General features: G+C 43.6%; 1 protein-coding gene across 1 annotated transcript in view; it reads left to right on the forward strand.

Annotated features, from left to right (window-relative positions):
* sntb2 (syntrophin, beta 2) overlaps positions 1-14239 on the forward strand; it is a 52844-nt gene extending 38605 nt beyond the window's left edge. The window contains exons 6-7 of the mRNA XM_006641172.3: positions 5245-5435; positions 5713-14239. Of these exons, the coding sequence (XP_006641235.2) occupies positions 5245-5435; positions 5713-5805 (284 nt within the window). The 3' untranslated portion in view covers positions 5806-14239. The remainder of the gene's footprint in view (positions 1-5244; positions 5436-5712) is intronic.
* The last annotated feature ends 563 nt before the right edge of the window (positions 14240-14802 follow it).

A 14802-nucleotide genomic window follows, 5' to 3' on the forward strand; every position in this document is an offset into this window, starting at 1 on the left:
GAGAAGTCATTTCTACGGGACTTTGTGATGCAGGAAAGAGTTTCGGTACAGTTTGGTCGGGTGGTTCAAGGCTGAAGGGAGAACTGATGCATGGAGGCGCATTTGTCTGCAAAATGAAATCTGCAGCACCTCAGATGGATCAAGATGGAAGTAACATTGGAGTAAAAAGACTGTAGAACGACATTGTGTTGAATTATGCCAAGATGCAGCAATTCGGGTGTTAAACTGCAGGATTCGCAAAGATTTATGTGGAAAAGCACAGTAATTGGAACTTTGCTCCCATCCAGTCAATTTAGTTGAAATTGCAATGTGGTTTTTATGGTATAAATACAATATGCAGAAGCTGTCAGAGCAGATTCTAGGTAGACGTCCTGCCTGCAGAGAAACCCCAGTCTGCTCTCTGGAAGAGACTTGTGTAAACTCAGCGCTCAGCACCACGGCTTGCCAAACCGCCAGATCTCTCGATAGTTTTTTCTTCTCGGTTGAATGGCTTATATTCAAACCCAAATCCCTCAAGGATTTTTAGAAAGAAAGCAGGCCCTTACTTCTCTGCTCTGATGAAACGCGACCTTTTGGTGACACATAAAAAAAATAAAATAAAGAAGACTGCACAATTTCTCCAGTAATGCAGAAATGAAACAATGTACAGTATGTAGTACAATCTGACCATTAATGCGGAGTAAGGAAATTCTGTTTAGACACAGAAGCAGGAGGCCAAACAGCCATGTAATTGGGTTGTTGGCTGTGGATGTAGTGCAGAAGAGAGTAGTGTCTTTCAAAGTCCTTCGTCCTACAGTCCTACAGTCCTACAGTCCTTCGTAACAAGACCCCACGGTGGGCTTGAAGTCCTTTCCTAGTTTCAACCCAATGCAACAACACAAGGCAACCTGCCTGTAGTCTTGTCCAGAACATGACAAAGTACTAAAACCTGATGGTCTAGACGGGCTCAGTGGCCTTCTCTCATTTGCCAACTTTCTGGTGGTCTTGCGTTGCAGAAGATAAATGCAGCACGTGGAAGTCCCTGTAAAAGAAATCCTTGGCCTTTATTTAAATCTGATCTGATAAACTAGCCGTCCACAAAAAGGTTAAATAAATAGCGCCACAAAAGTTTATTTAAGAATAAAGTGCAGAGTTTAGCAGTGGAATAAACGTGTGTTGTGTTTGCATTATGAAGATCAGTGAAATGAGTGAATTAGTGAATTGCGTTATGAGAGAGTTTTATTTCAGTGGTGTTGTGCACTAGAGACAGTTTTCACCTTATATTTGTAAAACACTGGCACTGTAATTAAACTCCGGACGCGGGGGGGGGCTGCCGTTTTGAATGTCAAGGTCTGGGTCAGAATCCACAGTCCCCCTGGAAGGAGAGGTCAAAGGGCACCATCGCCATAGAAACTGAGTCAAGAGTCAAAGAAGGAGGAGGTGCCGGAAGGCAGGCTAGGGACTGAGCTTTCTGCAGGGCAACCAAATTAAATGGAAGCAGACATGGAGATCCTGGCTCTCTCATCGTCTCATGTTGATGTATTTTGCAACAAGTGTTCCATTTATGCCAGCTACGTGTTTCTTTTCCCATAATCCTACCAGCCCACAGGAAACCCGTCAGAAAACTGTGTGGACAACAGGACGAATCAGATCCCAACAAGAGTGTAGTCATAGCAGAACAGCACTCTCTCAGCTGGCGGCCTACGAACACTGCTGCCACTCCACTGAGGGAGTGTGGGAAGAGGTGGACCCATCGTGTGCCCTGCGGTGAAGTTTGTTCGCTACAAGAAAGTGTGTCACTTTTTTTTTTCCAGCAATCTGGAATGCACTGTATAAACATGCCACGTGTCACTGTGCATCATTTGATTGGATCCTAAGCAAGATTAAAAAACTTTTCTGACTTCCCCTCCTAGCCTGTACATTGCAGGACTGAAATCAGGGCTTGGGGTAACTGCAGGTAATTGGGGTAACTGCAGGATTATCCAGCACCATTCAAAATCAGTGGCTCACTGTATTCGGATGAGCAGTCAAGAGTCAAGGCTTCTGTGTAATGAGATGACGGCCAGTTACCTGAGGGATTTCAGAGTGTTACACACCCTACAGTTTTTTTAACTCTACTGTCACCTCGAAGGAAAACCGTGCCTTCTGCCAATCTCCTTCCTACGAGCGCCAAGACAGTCTGAGTACTGCTGGGAGGAATAGTGTTTTCAGCACAGTGTTGAAAAAGAGATTTTGTCGTGCCATTAGAAATGGGTTCAAGAATATGCGAGTGAAGTGGAAGACTTTTTTTCCCCCCTCTTGTTAGCCAGTCATATCTAATGGGGAATTATTTTTAGCATCGTACTTCGTATATGCTGAAAATTCAGAAAAATGTGGAAGGTCATAGAAAAACACAGTCATCTCCTCATTTCCTGTTCACAGAACCACCTGCTCCGTTTTACTGGATTTTTAACTTGGCTGCTACCACAGAAATTGCTTGACTCACCAAAATAAATTCCGGTCGCCGTGTGAGTAGCATAACTCCCAGATTTTAATTCTTTTACAGCCTGTGTTTTACTGTGTTTTGCCAGACAGACCACCCAAGTCAATAGTGAGTGTTTTGGAGCTCCTTTTATCTGGAAGTTTTAAGTTCCATTTTGAGTGTGTGCAGAATAAGTAATCTAATTCAGGAAATGCTACTCAAAGAATAAAACATCAACTATTTTGGTCTGAAAAAGTAGTCCTACAGAGCCCCACCAGTTTAAATCTGGAAACATGAAAACAGACAGGCCAATCATCTCCTCTAGATCAGTTGGTAGATAGTAGGTAATTTATATGAAGATCTCATCTAGCCACTTCCAGACCCCCACCACCCTTTGTGTAAAGTAGTGCCTATGCCTTGAAGCTCGGTCTTTGGGGTCGTTCTGAGTGATGACGCCTGTTGGCAGTTCTGTGTAAGGTAGGTATCACTTTTGCTCAACCGAGTGTAAGGTTCCAAGCTGGGGGGTCTCCATCCGGGTGCATCTGCGATTGCAAAATGAATCAGCATTCAGAAACAAAAAGCTTCCACTGGTGAATGTTAAAGCGCCCGGGATGGAATGGCCTGCCTGAATTTGTGTATGAAAACCTCCTGTGGATAGTTTTAAGCTAAGCTTAACGTACACTTTGACTTCCTGCATTTAGTGTGAGAATTTTTTTTTTATAGTGAATTAAACCACTGTACAGATAGTAGTGTTTATATATAAATCTTGGTACATTTGTTTTTTTCTATTTCCAAGACACAACCTTTTTTGTTTTATGTCTTTTACATTTAATTTTTCCTAAAACGATTTGAGGCCGTCTGTGTGTCACGAAAGGTGGCGTTGGAAAGAGTGAGGATTGATCAGTGGGCTTTGTTCATGCATTGATTCCGAGAAAAAAAACTTCCCTGGGCTGATCGGAAGCAAATCTACAGGGGCAGCAGATTAGCTCTCATCCTCACAAGGATCAATACAGCCTAGTTTGCAGAAGTGTGGGGGAGGGTCTTTCTAAATCTCAGGACACATTCACAGCTGTGGCTTGTTGTGAATGGGAGGAAGTTCTTAGCAGAAGTCTAATGAACATTTTCGTACTTATTCTGTGCCATAAAATTACAGCACAATTCAGGTAAAACAGCTGGCTGCAGACGCTTGGTTGAGCACAGCTGGAGCTGTGATCCTGGGTTCGATTGTGGGTCATGTCACTGTCTGACTGTGATTGCCGCACCCTTAGCTGGGCACCAGCGAGGTCAGGGTAGGATTAGTCAGGTCTCTGTGGGCTCTCGGCGACACAGCGCCCCCCTGTGGCCTCCTGGCGTCTTGCAGCCATGTGGTGCTGTCCGTGAGAGAGAGACCTCTCCTCCAATGGACAGTGAGTGAATGTGCAGAGACTCCAGCTGGTCCTCTCAGTTTGACCCTAAGGAAGGGTTCGGTTGTGAGTAATAATTACTCTGCAAGACCACTGCATCTTTTCCAAGCAGCTTGGAAATCCCTAAGTAAGGCAGACTAGATTAGAGCTTTTCTATTTGCTGTCCTGAGGCTTAGAGATCACACAAGTGATTTTAACTGTCATTTGTCAGCTGTCACTTTCCCGCTTACTCAGGTGGTAATCCACTCACTGCTTAAGAGCTTTAGTGCCTTTCTCACTTACTTTCTTCTCCAGTAATGAGACAGTTAATTGTATATTATTCTATACAGTTATATAGACAATCATTTTGTTAATAATTTGTTCAGAATTTCTGACTTCCAACACATCGTTTTTGCAACAAAGCATAACGCAGGCCACACTTGGTGCTTTTCCAAAAATGCTCCTTTGTGGTCCGAGTGTGATTTTTTTTTTGGAGGATTTCTAAACTGTTTTGAGCAGGACAGAATGTGGCTTTGAACGACAACCTCTATTCTGGCTCAACCAATGGACAGTACAGACAAAACATAAAGACATGTATCTTTCATTTGAATTGTTGAAACTGTTCTTGCCTCAGAAAAAAACAAATTTTGTTGTGCTTGTGGTGCTGTTGTTCTGACTCCCCTGCCCATTTCCAAACTCAGGACACAGTGTGTTTGCCTGTGGCTTTTCACATTAAATTCTTAATGTTTCACTCTTGAGACAAAAACATACATAGGAAGCTTATTTCAATGGTTTTATTGTTACCCTTAAATTAGTATTCTTCTCCTGCCAGCATTATTCAAAGAGGGAACAAAGTGACCTGCCACTGCCCTCGACGTGCCTATCCTAACCTCAGGAACGGCATACTGCGGTGTTTCAGTCACGCTTGGTTCTTTTAAGTGTTGCAGAAACCGCCCCCCACCCCCTCCACCCCACCCGAGGGTAGCATTTGTAAAACACAATAAATATTTCAAAGCCTTAACAGCCGAGCCATTTTAGGACTGGAACTCATCCATATTTTATTGCAGATGTCTTGCCTTAGCTTCAGAACGGACTAATTAAGTGACCCATATAAAGTGTATTGCACTCTTATTTTGCCTATAATTGGCACTTTGTTTTCTGCCTTAACCTACTAAAGATTCAGCAGTTCTCTTCCCACCTCACCCTCCCCAGTGACCTTGTGGGACAACTCGGGCAACATGACAGGGTCAAGCAAACAAATCTTTTAGCCCCAGCATATTATTTTGGTGTCGTCAGGAGACATTACTTTGCTAATGTACAGATTTTTATGTAGTTGTTGCTGTATTGCAACTGGCTGTAGTTTTCACAAGGAACAGGACTTCAATTGTTCCTGATAGAAAACTCGCCTCTGTTTGTCCACAGCTTGCATGCTGAACGGACAAGATGTCCGGCTCTCGATTCATTACGAGAATGGATTCACCATCACCAGGGAAGGGGCCGGTCCGGGGAGCACCACTGTCCTGTACCGCTATCCCTTCGAAAAGCTCAAGATGTCCGGGGACGATGGGATCAGGAGCCTCTTCCTGGACTTCGGAGGACCAGAAGGAGAGATGGTGGGTCTCGCCTTCTTCTGCCAATCTGAGCACGAGCAATAGCAACCGACATTCGTCCTTCCTCGTCTCTGTCCTTGTTTGCTAGCATCGGGGTAACAAAGGATGTTCACACTAAGTCACTCCTTGGAGAACATGCATACTCCACCCACACAGGTATTCAAGGTCCGAATCGAGCCCAGAACCCAGCGGCACCTGCATCTTTTTTTTCCGACCTGTAAAGATGAAAGCCTGTCCATTCTTTAAAAAAAAAATCTGATTATTTCTGTCCTCCTTCCAGGTGCTGGATCTTCATTCTGGCCCCAAACCAGTTGTCTTCGTTCTGCATTCTTTCCTGTCGGCCAAAGTGACGCGCATGGGACTGCTGGCGTGACCGGGGGTAGCGGCTCCACCCGGAAGGGAGAAGGCGGCGGGATTCCGTTTTTTGTCCTCTCCGCTCCCGCTCTCCGACAACGCGCAGCGCCGCGCCTCGGCCGCTGTGTCCGCAGAGAGAGAGGCGATTCCCCGGGGGCTGGAGAGCGCGGGGGAGCCCCGCCATTCAACGAGACGCCGTGCCAGGGCCAGCTCCTTCTTCTCGCCCACTGCTGTCCCACAGTCCCGCTGGCTCACCGCGGCGTCCTGCCAAAACCAACACGCCCGCCGTGACCCCGCCCGAGGGGGCTCCAGGCCACGCCGCCCGCTGGTCTTCATTCCAGCCGAATGCTCCACAGAGTTATTTCTGCCTAGTTTTTAAGATAAGGGATCAGATCACTTTATTGGCCATATACAATTTCTTGTATGAGGAATTTCTTTTCGCAGACCCCAGCTTGCTCTCCATGAGACACACAGACAGGGAGAGAAGCTGGGGGTCAGAGCGCAGGGCCAGCCATTTATACAGCGCCCCTGGAGCAGCTGGGGTTAAGGGCCTTGCTCAGGGGCCCAACGGAGTAGGATTCCTCTTCCGGCCACGGGATATGAACTGGCAACCTTCCAGCCACAGGCGCAGAGCCCGAGTCACAGAGCCACCGCTCCGCCCATGTACATTCCTCTCCTTGTGCTTATCTCCATATAGGAACAACAGTATCCCCTTAAGGCACCCCAAATCCCCAACACAAGTTGAGTTACCCTGAGACAGGAAGAAGTCCACGTGTGCTGCACCTTTACTAAAGTGAGCAATACATGCTATGCATAGCATGGCATTATGGCAATTATTTATCTGTCTGTTACAGGAAAGCTGTATTGCTAGTAAGCGTCATGACAACTTGGAGCCTGTGCATCACAGGGCATACCCACAGAGGTGCACACAGGAGCGCTTCAGAGAGGATAAGAAAAGGCTCTCAAGTATTCTGCGTGTCTAAAAACCACTTCTCACTTCTGCCAGTTCTTTTGTCAAGCGTCTCGTGTTGAGCTGTGTTTTTGAGGCTCGTCTTGTGAAATGATTGCCATAGTGGTGGCACATGCACAGCAATCGAGGAGAGGCCTCACACGCAGCTGCTAGTTTCTGCTCCTGCTGCTGCATAGCACAGCTTGAACTTGTGGCTGCAGCGATAACTATTCTGTGTGGCTGGCAGAAACGTTAAAAAAATTGCCTGCACTGTGTGAGCATGTCCCTGCAGTTTCCACACCTGGGAACCCCTAGTACCTGAGCTTAACAATGAGACGCTTCTGCCACATATGACAACCACTTAATTTCCCTTGAGAATGACCGGTGGGACCTTAAACTGCAACAGGAGTTTTTGGCCATTTACTGTTGATATAATGGTCTTTTCATTTGGACTGCAATTAGTATTAAAGCTGCAACACTGGCTAAACCAGAGGGCTCAAGTGACACTTTTGCCTCTCTCAGAGGATCATGGGATATGGGGACCAGTGTGCTCTCCCTACCTTTAATTTGAAGGCATATAATTATTATGAAATGGTTTTGTATGACACCAGATATCTCCCACTATGCAAAGACATGCTGGCTTGCTTTGACTGGCCAATCCAAGTGGCCCTGCGATGGACTGATTTTCTGCTCAAGAGGATGAGCAGTCATGTGCTCTATGCTCCAGGATGGGCTTTTCTCTACCTTCAGTCCTCCTGCCCAGTAGAAGTAACCTTCTGATAAAGGATGACGAGAGTCTGTGAAAATCCCCCGAGAGTAGCACCTCAATCATATGCTCAAGTCTGAACAAAGCAGTATCAATAGAGGCAGAGCAGGTCAAGACACCCTTGCATTTCAGCACATTTAACAGTACTTGTAGAGTGTGCATTTATTAATTATTTAATTCATACTTACAGGATTATAACCTTCATAGTGATATAAGATAATTATTTTATACCAAATATAGAGGCACATAAATATCTCGGAACAGAACTTTCTTGGCTTGCATATTCTTATTTTATCAGAGTGTTTTTCTTTAAAAACATGGTTTTCCCCACCGAAAATATGGTTTGACTTAGATTGTATGGCTTTCATTCCTGTAACTAAACTGATACTTTACTAAGTATCACACTCCAACACAGCTTACTTTTAATCGAAGGAATACTTATCCTGTTCCTCAGATACAATACAAGCAGTTAGGCCATCATTCAGAGCATCACAGCTAGCAGACATTTTCTTTTGTTAACCAAGAGGTTTAAAAAGGAAATAACAATCCTTTCTTCTGTGTGTATGATGAAATAATTTTGGGGAAATAAGGCCATTAAAGATCCCAAGGCATGATGAGAATTGTTAAACCTTATATAAAATTATATATTTTAAACATGCATTTAAAAATAAATGTATAGATACAATGACATTTTGTAAAACAATGGTTAGTTTGCTGCTTGTTTTCCAAGCCTCTTTGGTGAAATAGTGAGCATTTATCCCGTGTTTAATTTGTCAACAAAGTTTCAGATTCGGCTGAAGCAGCTGTGCTTGGAAATCCTCTTGAGGGCCTCCAGTTTGTGCAGAATAGTTTAGTATCCTGGGAGTCCAAAGTGTAAGGCATTCAGCTTTAATTTATAAATGGAAGCAAGCAGCTTTTGAAAAACAGTCATTTTTAGGTCAGTACTGTGTGTGCCAACGAAGAGCTGCAGCCTTTTGAAATTGTTCTGTCATGTCGCCCTTGTTATGTACCTTAATTGGAACATTTTAGCTTTGAAGATTTACCTACACTGCAGGAATATCCAGATTTAGAGGCTGTTTCATGCTTAAAAGCCTCAGTAAATCAATTTTTTGGAGATGGATTCAACATAAACAGAGCTGTTAGCAGAGCTATTTGGCCTTTTTTGGGCCAAAACTGCAGAATGTTTTTCTCCCTTTATCTGAATCCAGAAGACAGCAATCCTGAAGACTGGATACCGAATCAGCGACAGCACCCAGAGAGCCCTAACAAAAAAAGGAATCATTTCGACACAGATCAAACCACCAGGGGAATTCTAAAAGCTTCTCCCACTTCAGTCAGCTCCTTGTTGTGCACGTTCTCCAATCTTGGACAGGCAGTCCCATGGAAATGAGGAGAAACCTGCTATCGAGTATTTTAAAACAATCATCCAGCTGATTTCATTTTGGGACAAGGAGAGAAAAGGGAAGATCAGTGCAGTTGAAGACTGGCATGGCCCCTGCCTTTTAGAACCGGAGGACCTGTCCTACTGGAGCACACTGTCACGGAAATATCCGTACTTCAGCTTCAGAGATATTCCCACTGGGCAGTGGGGTGTGTTTGTAGAAGGAGGCCGTGGTTTGACTGTGGAGGCTGGAGGGCAGAAGGTCAAGGCTCTGCATTCAGGCCAACTGAACAGCTGCTGCACAGGAAGGAACCCAACGTGCAGAAGACACAGGATACTCGCAAACTCTTCTGTTTTGACTCTTTAAACAGATCTGATTAGTACTGCCAAACGTGCCTTTATTTCTTGTTAAAGGAAATGCTGTTGAAATTTATCCCATTTTTAAAAGTGGCCATCACCTTTGAATAATCACAGTATCCTTTGCTGTAATTGTTTTGCTTGTTTTAAAATGATCACGTTCCACTGTTCACTCAAATTTGGAAATTCAGTGGATAAAAATGCGATTCCAGCAGTCAGCCCTGAGCATTGATTCCCAGGTGGGCTTTACAGAAGTGTAAACTATAATGACGACTGCAGTGGAGTATTACAGTATAGGTTGACCTGAAACATTTGTTTTGTGTCCTCAGTAGCTTTACTGAAGCTGGTAGCATTGTTTCATGAACAGTTTGGAAGTTTACTGTGTATCGTATAGCTGCACACTTCGGGATAGCCCACTAAATCTAGAACTGAAAAGCTAAGCCTTGTTTATCATGCACAGGCGAATTATAAAGCTTTTCTCCCCCGGATAAAAATTTACTGCCCGTTTTACTGATTTCATCCATTTTTGTCAAAGATGCAAATCTGTGACAAAGATATGGACAAACTTTTAAGCAATGGCTTTTTGTTTAAAGTTAGCTGGATTTTTATTTGCACTAAAAGCAAGAAACTGTGGTAGTCGTCCTGTTCAATTGTCTAGTCTAAATACCATTTCAGTGCTTTTACAAACCCCTGGCATTGTCATTTACAGGAAGACCCAACCAGCCACCTCTGAAGTATAACCGTGTCAAGGCTGTTTTTTATTCTGGTCTCCTGAAGGATTTTTTAAAAGTTAGAATCTTACCTTTGTTATACCTACAGGTTATGGAATAGTCGATTGTCTATTATTTCATTTTTTCGCATCTCTGCTGGCTGGTTTGATCCCTGTGACCCTACAAGTGGGAGGATGAGGAAGTGTTGGCATACCCCTCGACCCCACCCCCTTTACAGCCACTCAGCTTTTAACACATCACAGTTAACACAGTCCTGATTGGAGGAGAGGCGTGTCTTTCACTGACACCACTGCAAACTGGAGAACCAAGACAGACCAGGTCAACTAATCCAGCCCTGATCTAATCCTACGGCAACACTTAGTCAACTGGGTGCTGCTGTTTGGAGAACCCTGGTCACAGCTGATGACGTGATTCCCGCTCAAACCCATGATCAGAGTTATCTCTAGTGGGAAGAGACGCAGATCATCATTTGAGCCTCCCCAGATGGAAATTGGGAACTAAGTGGTAGCGATATGCACGTGCTGCATATTGGCAGCATCCACCTTTTTCTGTAGCATTGCAAGCCATCTTTGCATGCTCCTTCACTGTTGGGACAGTTTTCTTCTAGCAGTAATTCATAGGATTTTCCTTAAATGCACCGTAAGGCTTGCTCAGCTTTTTCTAAGCATGGTGTTGCGTTCATCAGCTTCCTGTTGTCAGTTTTAATAATCATCTTATTGGAACACAGTTCTGCTGCTTTGCTGCTCATGACCCCCCACCAGCCCCAACACATTGAGAATGGATGGATGGTGGGTACATATTCCCTCATTGTTCAGCTAGTCACAAGCTGTTTAGTAAAACCTTGCTGCAATGTCAGTCAAAGTACTGTAGCTATAGCAGTATAGTGGCAAGTAGACTTGGGCCTATGATATTACAACAGACTGTTAAAGCTTGTCCTGTACAGAACTGCCAACCTGGAGAACAGAGCCAAGACATGTTCAAACACCCTCCCCCACTCCGATCCCTTTCACCCCTTGGTGAAATCCAGACAGAGCAGTGCAGAGGATAAAACCCACTTAGCTATTAAAGATCGCACACTGTATCGGCTTTCTCTGCATCCTGTTATCCTTCAGTGCGTTATGGGCAATAACTGGGGGAAAGTGATATTTCCTTTTCATACTGCTTAAGAGACAGTTACCGCTTCTTCTTCAACCCACCCATGTGGTCCTAGCTCCAGGACCCCTGCCCAGTATGCACCTCTGTCCTCTCTCTCCCTTGCAGAGAGGGGTGAGAAGGGGCCTGTTTTTCCTGTGCTGCCACCTGGCACTGCTTTTGTGCCACTTCAGGTAAACATGCGGACTGCAGGCTGGGTACGGTGGCGCCAGCGAGCAAACAGTCTTTGGTGCTGGTGGGAGGAATGGAATGGAAAAATGATCAAGCTCAAAGCACATAATAATGGACAATGCAGTCTTGTGACTCGTGAATGCCGTGTGTGTTCACTGATTGTGTATCTCTCGTACGAAGAGATGATGGGAAAAGTAACACATTAAGTTCTGCTTCCTCTTAAAGTCACTGTAACCCTACAAGGAGTCCATATACAAGCCCATTTCACTGGTCAGTACATCCTGACCACCTCATATTTATGGCTTTTTGTTCAGATTGCTCAAATGAAAGTGTCCATTTTGCAATGTTACAGTGAATTAATGCTTCTGTTTTTTTATAGCTGATGGCTGAAATTACTTTTTTATTTAGCACCAAGATGGTGAATTACAAAAATTGGGCTTTTTTTGGAAAACATCCGTAAGAGGAGGAGAAATGATTTTCCAAGGAAATGCCAGCCGTTTTCAAACATAAATGGCAGGAATCCAGCAAGTCACAGCTACAGCACTCCGATAAGATTACAAGGCGCTGCAGATTTGTCCTTGAGGTGCTGAAGCTCTTTTCAAGGTGCACTAGAACTGTAAACCATTTGTCAAATGAAAGACAGTCTAATCTACAGTAAACTGCATGATGTGTGTAGAACATGAGCTAGAAAGTTGTATAACTTGAGAGTAAAGGAGTAGCAGAGAGCCATGTTACTCCTGATTCAGCAGTGCTGTGCATTTCAAAGATGCTCGCTGATATTAAAATCGGAACAAAGTTTGAATAAGGCTGCAGACGTGGCCTGTTAAACTGCCACCTAGTGTTGGCATCCTGACTTGTGATTTTGAGCCTCATGAGATTTATTTTATTACATTGTCCTGCAATGTAAGGACAGATGGGGTGAAGCAGAAGTGTTTGAAACTCTGTCTTGCTCTGATTCAGGAGTTTCCACACATTTGAATATTCTCATGCACTTGGGATGTCAGTAGGGTGACCATTCAGTTCTTTCTTTCTGGGAACTGAATTCACCACAAGAGGGAAAAAAGAGAAATGCACTCCCTTCTCCCCTGCTCAGAAACTGATGATGCCTGTTTTCATCTAAAGGAAACATAGTTGACTAGATAAAGGAAGAATGAAATATCTTTGCAAACTGTGTTTGAAAGTAGCCATGTTCAGGAATGGCAGTGTTCGGTCATGGGTCCACATGGTGCCGGTTTCAGTGCAGTTGGTATGAATGTGAAAGAAGAGCCATTCATCTCTTCAAAACTGTTCAGATATGGTGGTTGTCTTGCAAAGCCATGGGGTTTGGAAGGTACAGCTCTTCAAAAATTGACCCAAAATACTTTCCAGGACAAACATTAGCAAGACAGTTTTATAGGCTGTTTTGTTAGTAGCAATATCAAAGAGATTTGAACATTTTTATATGAAGTTGTGGAAAATACCATTTCGAAGGTGCTACGTTACATAATCGGGTTTTATATTCTGCATAAAGCATAGTTTTCTAATTGCATTACATTAAATGATTTCGTTCAAGATGTGTGTAGGAAAAAGACTGAAGGTTTTCATTTCAGTTTTATGTAGTTCAAAGGAAAGAAGCCACAGAGCAGCGTGACAGACAATAAATGTAAACTACATAATCCATGTTTTAACTTGAATGCTTGATACATTTGTCTAAATGTGGCTGCTTTTTTAAAAAAAGAATGCATACTGTATGTTGTAGTTGCATGCTCCATAGCTTTATCAGTCTCCACAAAACCCCTAGATGATTCTTCCAAAAAAAATCATCGTGCAGGATTCCAGTAGGCACTGCGCACAGCTCTTTCAATAAACCTTTCTTCCTGGAGGATCTTCACGGTGCAATCCGTGTAGAGGTCCTACAGGACATTCACAGTAATCCCTAAGCATTTAAGCTTCCAAATCATGTGAGGTTGTAAAATGATCAGTCTTGCTGGTTGCACGAGTTCACACAGAGCTAATGGAGATCAAGCCTTCTTTTACAAAAGGAAGGGATCTGCCAGTTGTGAAACAGTGGCCAAAGTTCACTGGGAATAAACCAGACCTTTTTGGCTCCTAGTACGGTTAATAATCTTAGTATGTCAGAAATTGCTTTTGGGCCATGTTCCTGTGACTGTGTCCTGAATATGAGAATTCAGTATTCCTTACCACGTACAAATGTGACACTGACTAGAGTAATGCGGAATGATATTACAGAACCTGCAGCTCGTACACATGTATAATAAGAGGTAAAAGAAGTATATGGCTTAGTACTGACGTATTTAAAACATTTGCTTAAATAATTTCAATGGCTCTTTTATAACCATTATTCTTCTTTTAAGGTGTTTTATTTCCAGAAAAGCATTCCATTGTCTGTATCAGCAGGCAGCACTGGAATATTGTTCTCCTTTGCCCGGGATACATTATAAGCTCCTTTCATGACATTTCCGTGTTGTGCATCACCCTGGCCTATACAAGAGACTATCGCCATCGTTGCCTCTCATAAAGCAAGAGATCTCAAGTGTATGTGGTCGTTTTTATCCGACTCGAGTGCTGCCTTGGCTCCACCAGCTGAGCAGGTTCTTGTGAATGTATTCAAAGTCTCATCTGATCAGTCTCATCAGAAATTGTGTATAGATTAAACAACATATTTGTCCTGACCTCTATTTTTATATTTCTTCTTTCTTATATATTTGCAGTTTCCTTTTGTTAGAGAATAGTGTTTTTTAAAGGCTTTATGTACCAAAGTTTGATATGCATGACAGCTTCCATTATTACCAATCACTTGCACAGCAAGTATGAGAAACTAAAGAGAATTGTGTATCCATTTAATAGGATGGTGTATATGACTACAATGCCTCAACCCTAAATATATATATGTAATATTCTAAAATTGTAAATACCTTATATAAATAAAACAATATACTTTTACAATTTGGTCATTGTGTTCCTACTCCTGTTGTCCAGTCCTTTACAACTGATCTTGAGCACCAGCTTCAACCTGAACATCTGGTCAACCTGAGAGACCTTTAGCGGAGCTACAGTTTGGAGTGACCGAGATGAGCTGGTGTGCCAAAGTACTCTTGCATGGAAAAACGAGTAAGGGATTAGAAAGAGGTCCATCTTTTCCTGCTCGGGGAGTTGTTGGGCTTGAATCCCACATCCCTGAACAAGACTGCCACCACCGCCCAGCAGTTCAGAAGATTAAGCGACAGGAAACAAGCCACCGGGACCAGTGAGAAGCACTTCTACCGTATAGCCCATTGCCCAGCAGCTGAGCAGACGCAGATATTTGAGCGCTGACAACAAACTGGTGCATTTTTCCTTGTGAAACTGCTTTAGTGTGGCGATAAGGCTTGGAACTCATCATAATACACACTGGCATGACACGGCTTCTCGTTACCCTTAACATCAAAACAAAAGGGAATGGCTAAAGCACACCCATGAGTGTATATTCTGCAGCGGAAGGATACACTGTCAGAACTAAAAATAACATG

Source organism: Lepisosteus oculatus, chromosome 20, assembly GCF_040954835.1.
Source record: "Lepisosteus oculatus isolate fLepOcu1 chromosome 20, fLepOcu1.hap2, whole genome shotgun sequence".
Classification (NCBI taxonomy): domain Eukaryota; kingdom Metazoa; phylum Chordata; class Actinopteri; order Semionotiformes; family Lepisosteidae; genus Lepisosteus; species Lepisosteus oculatus.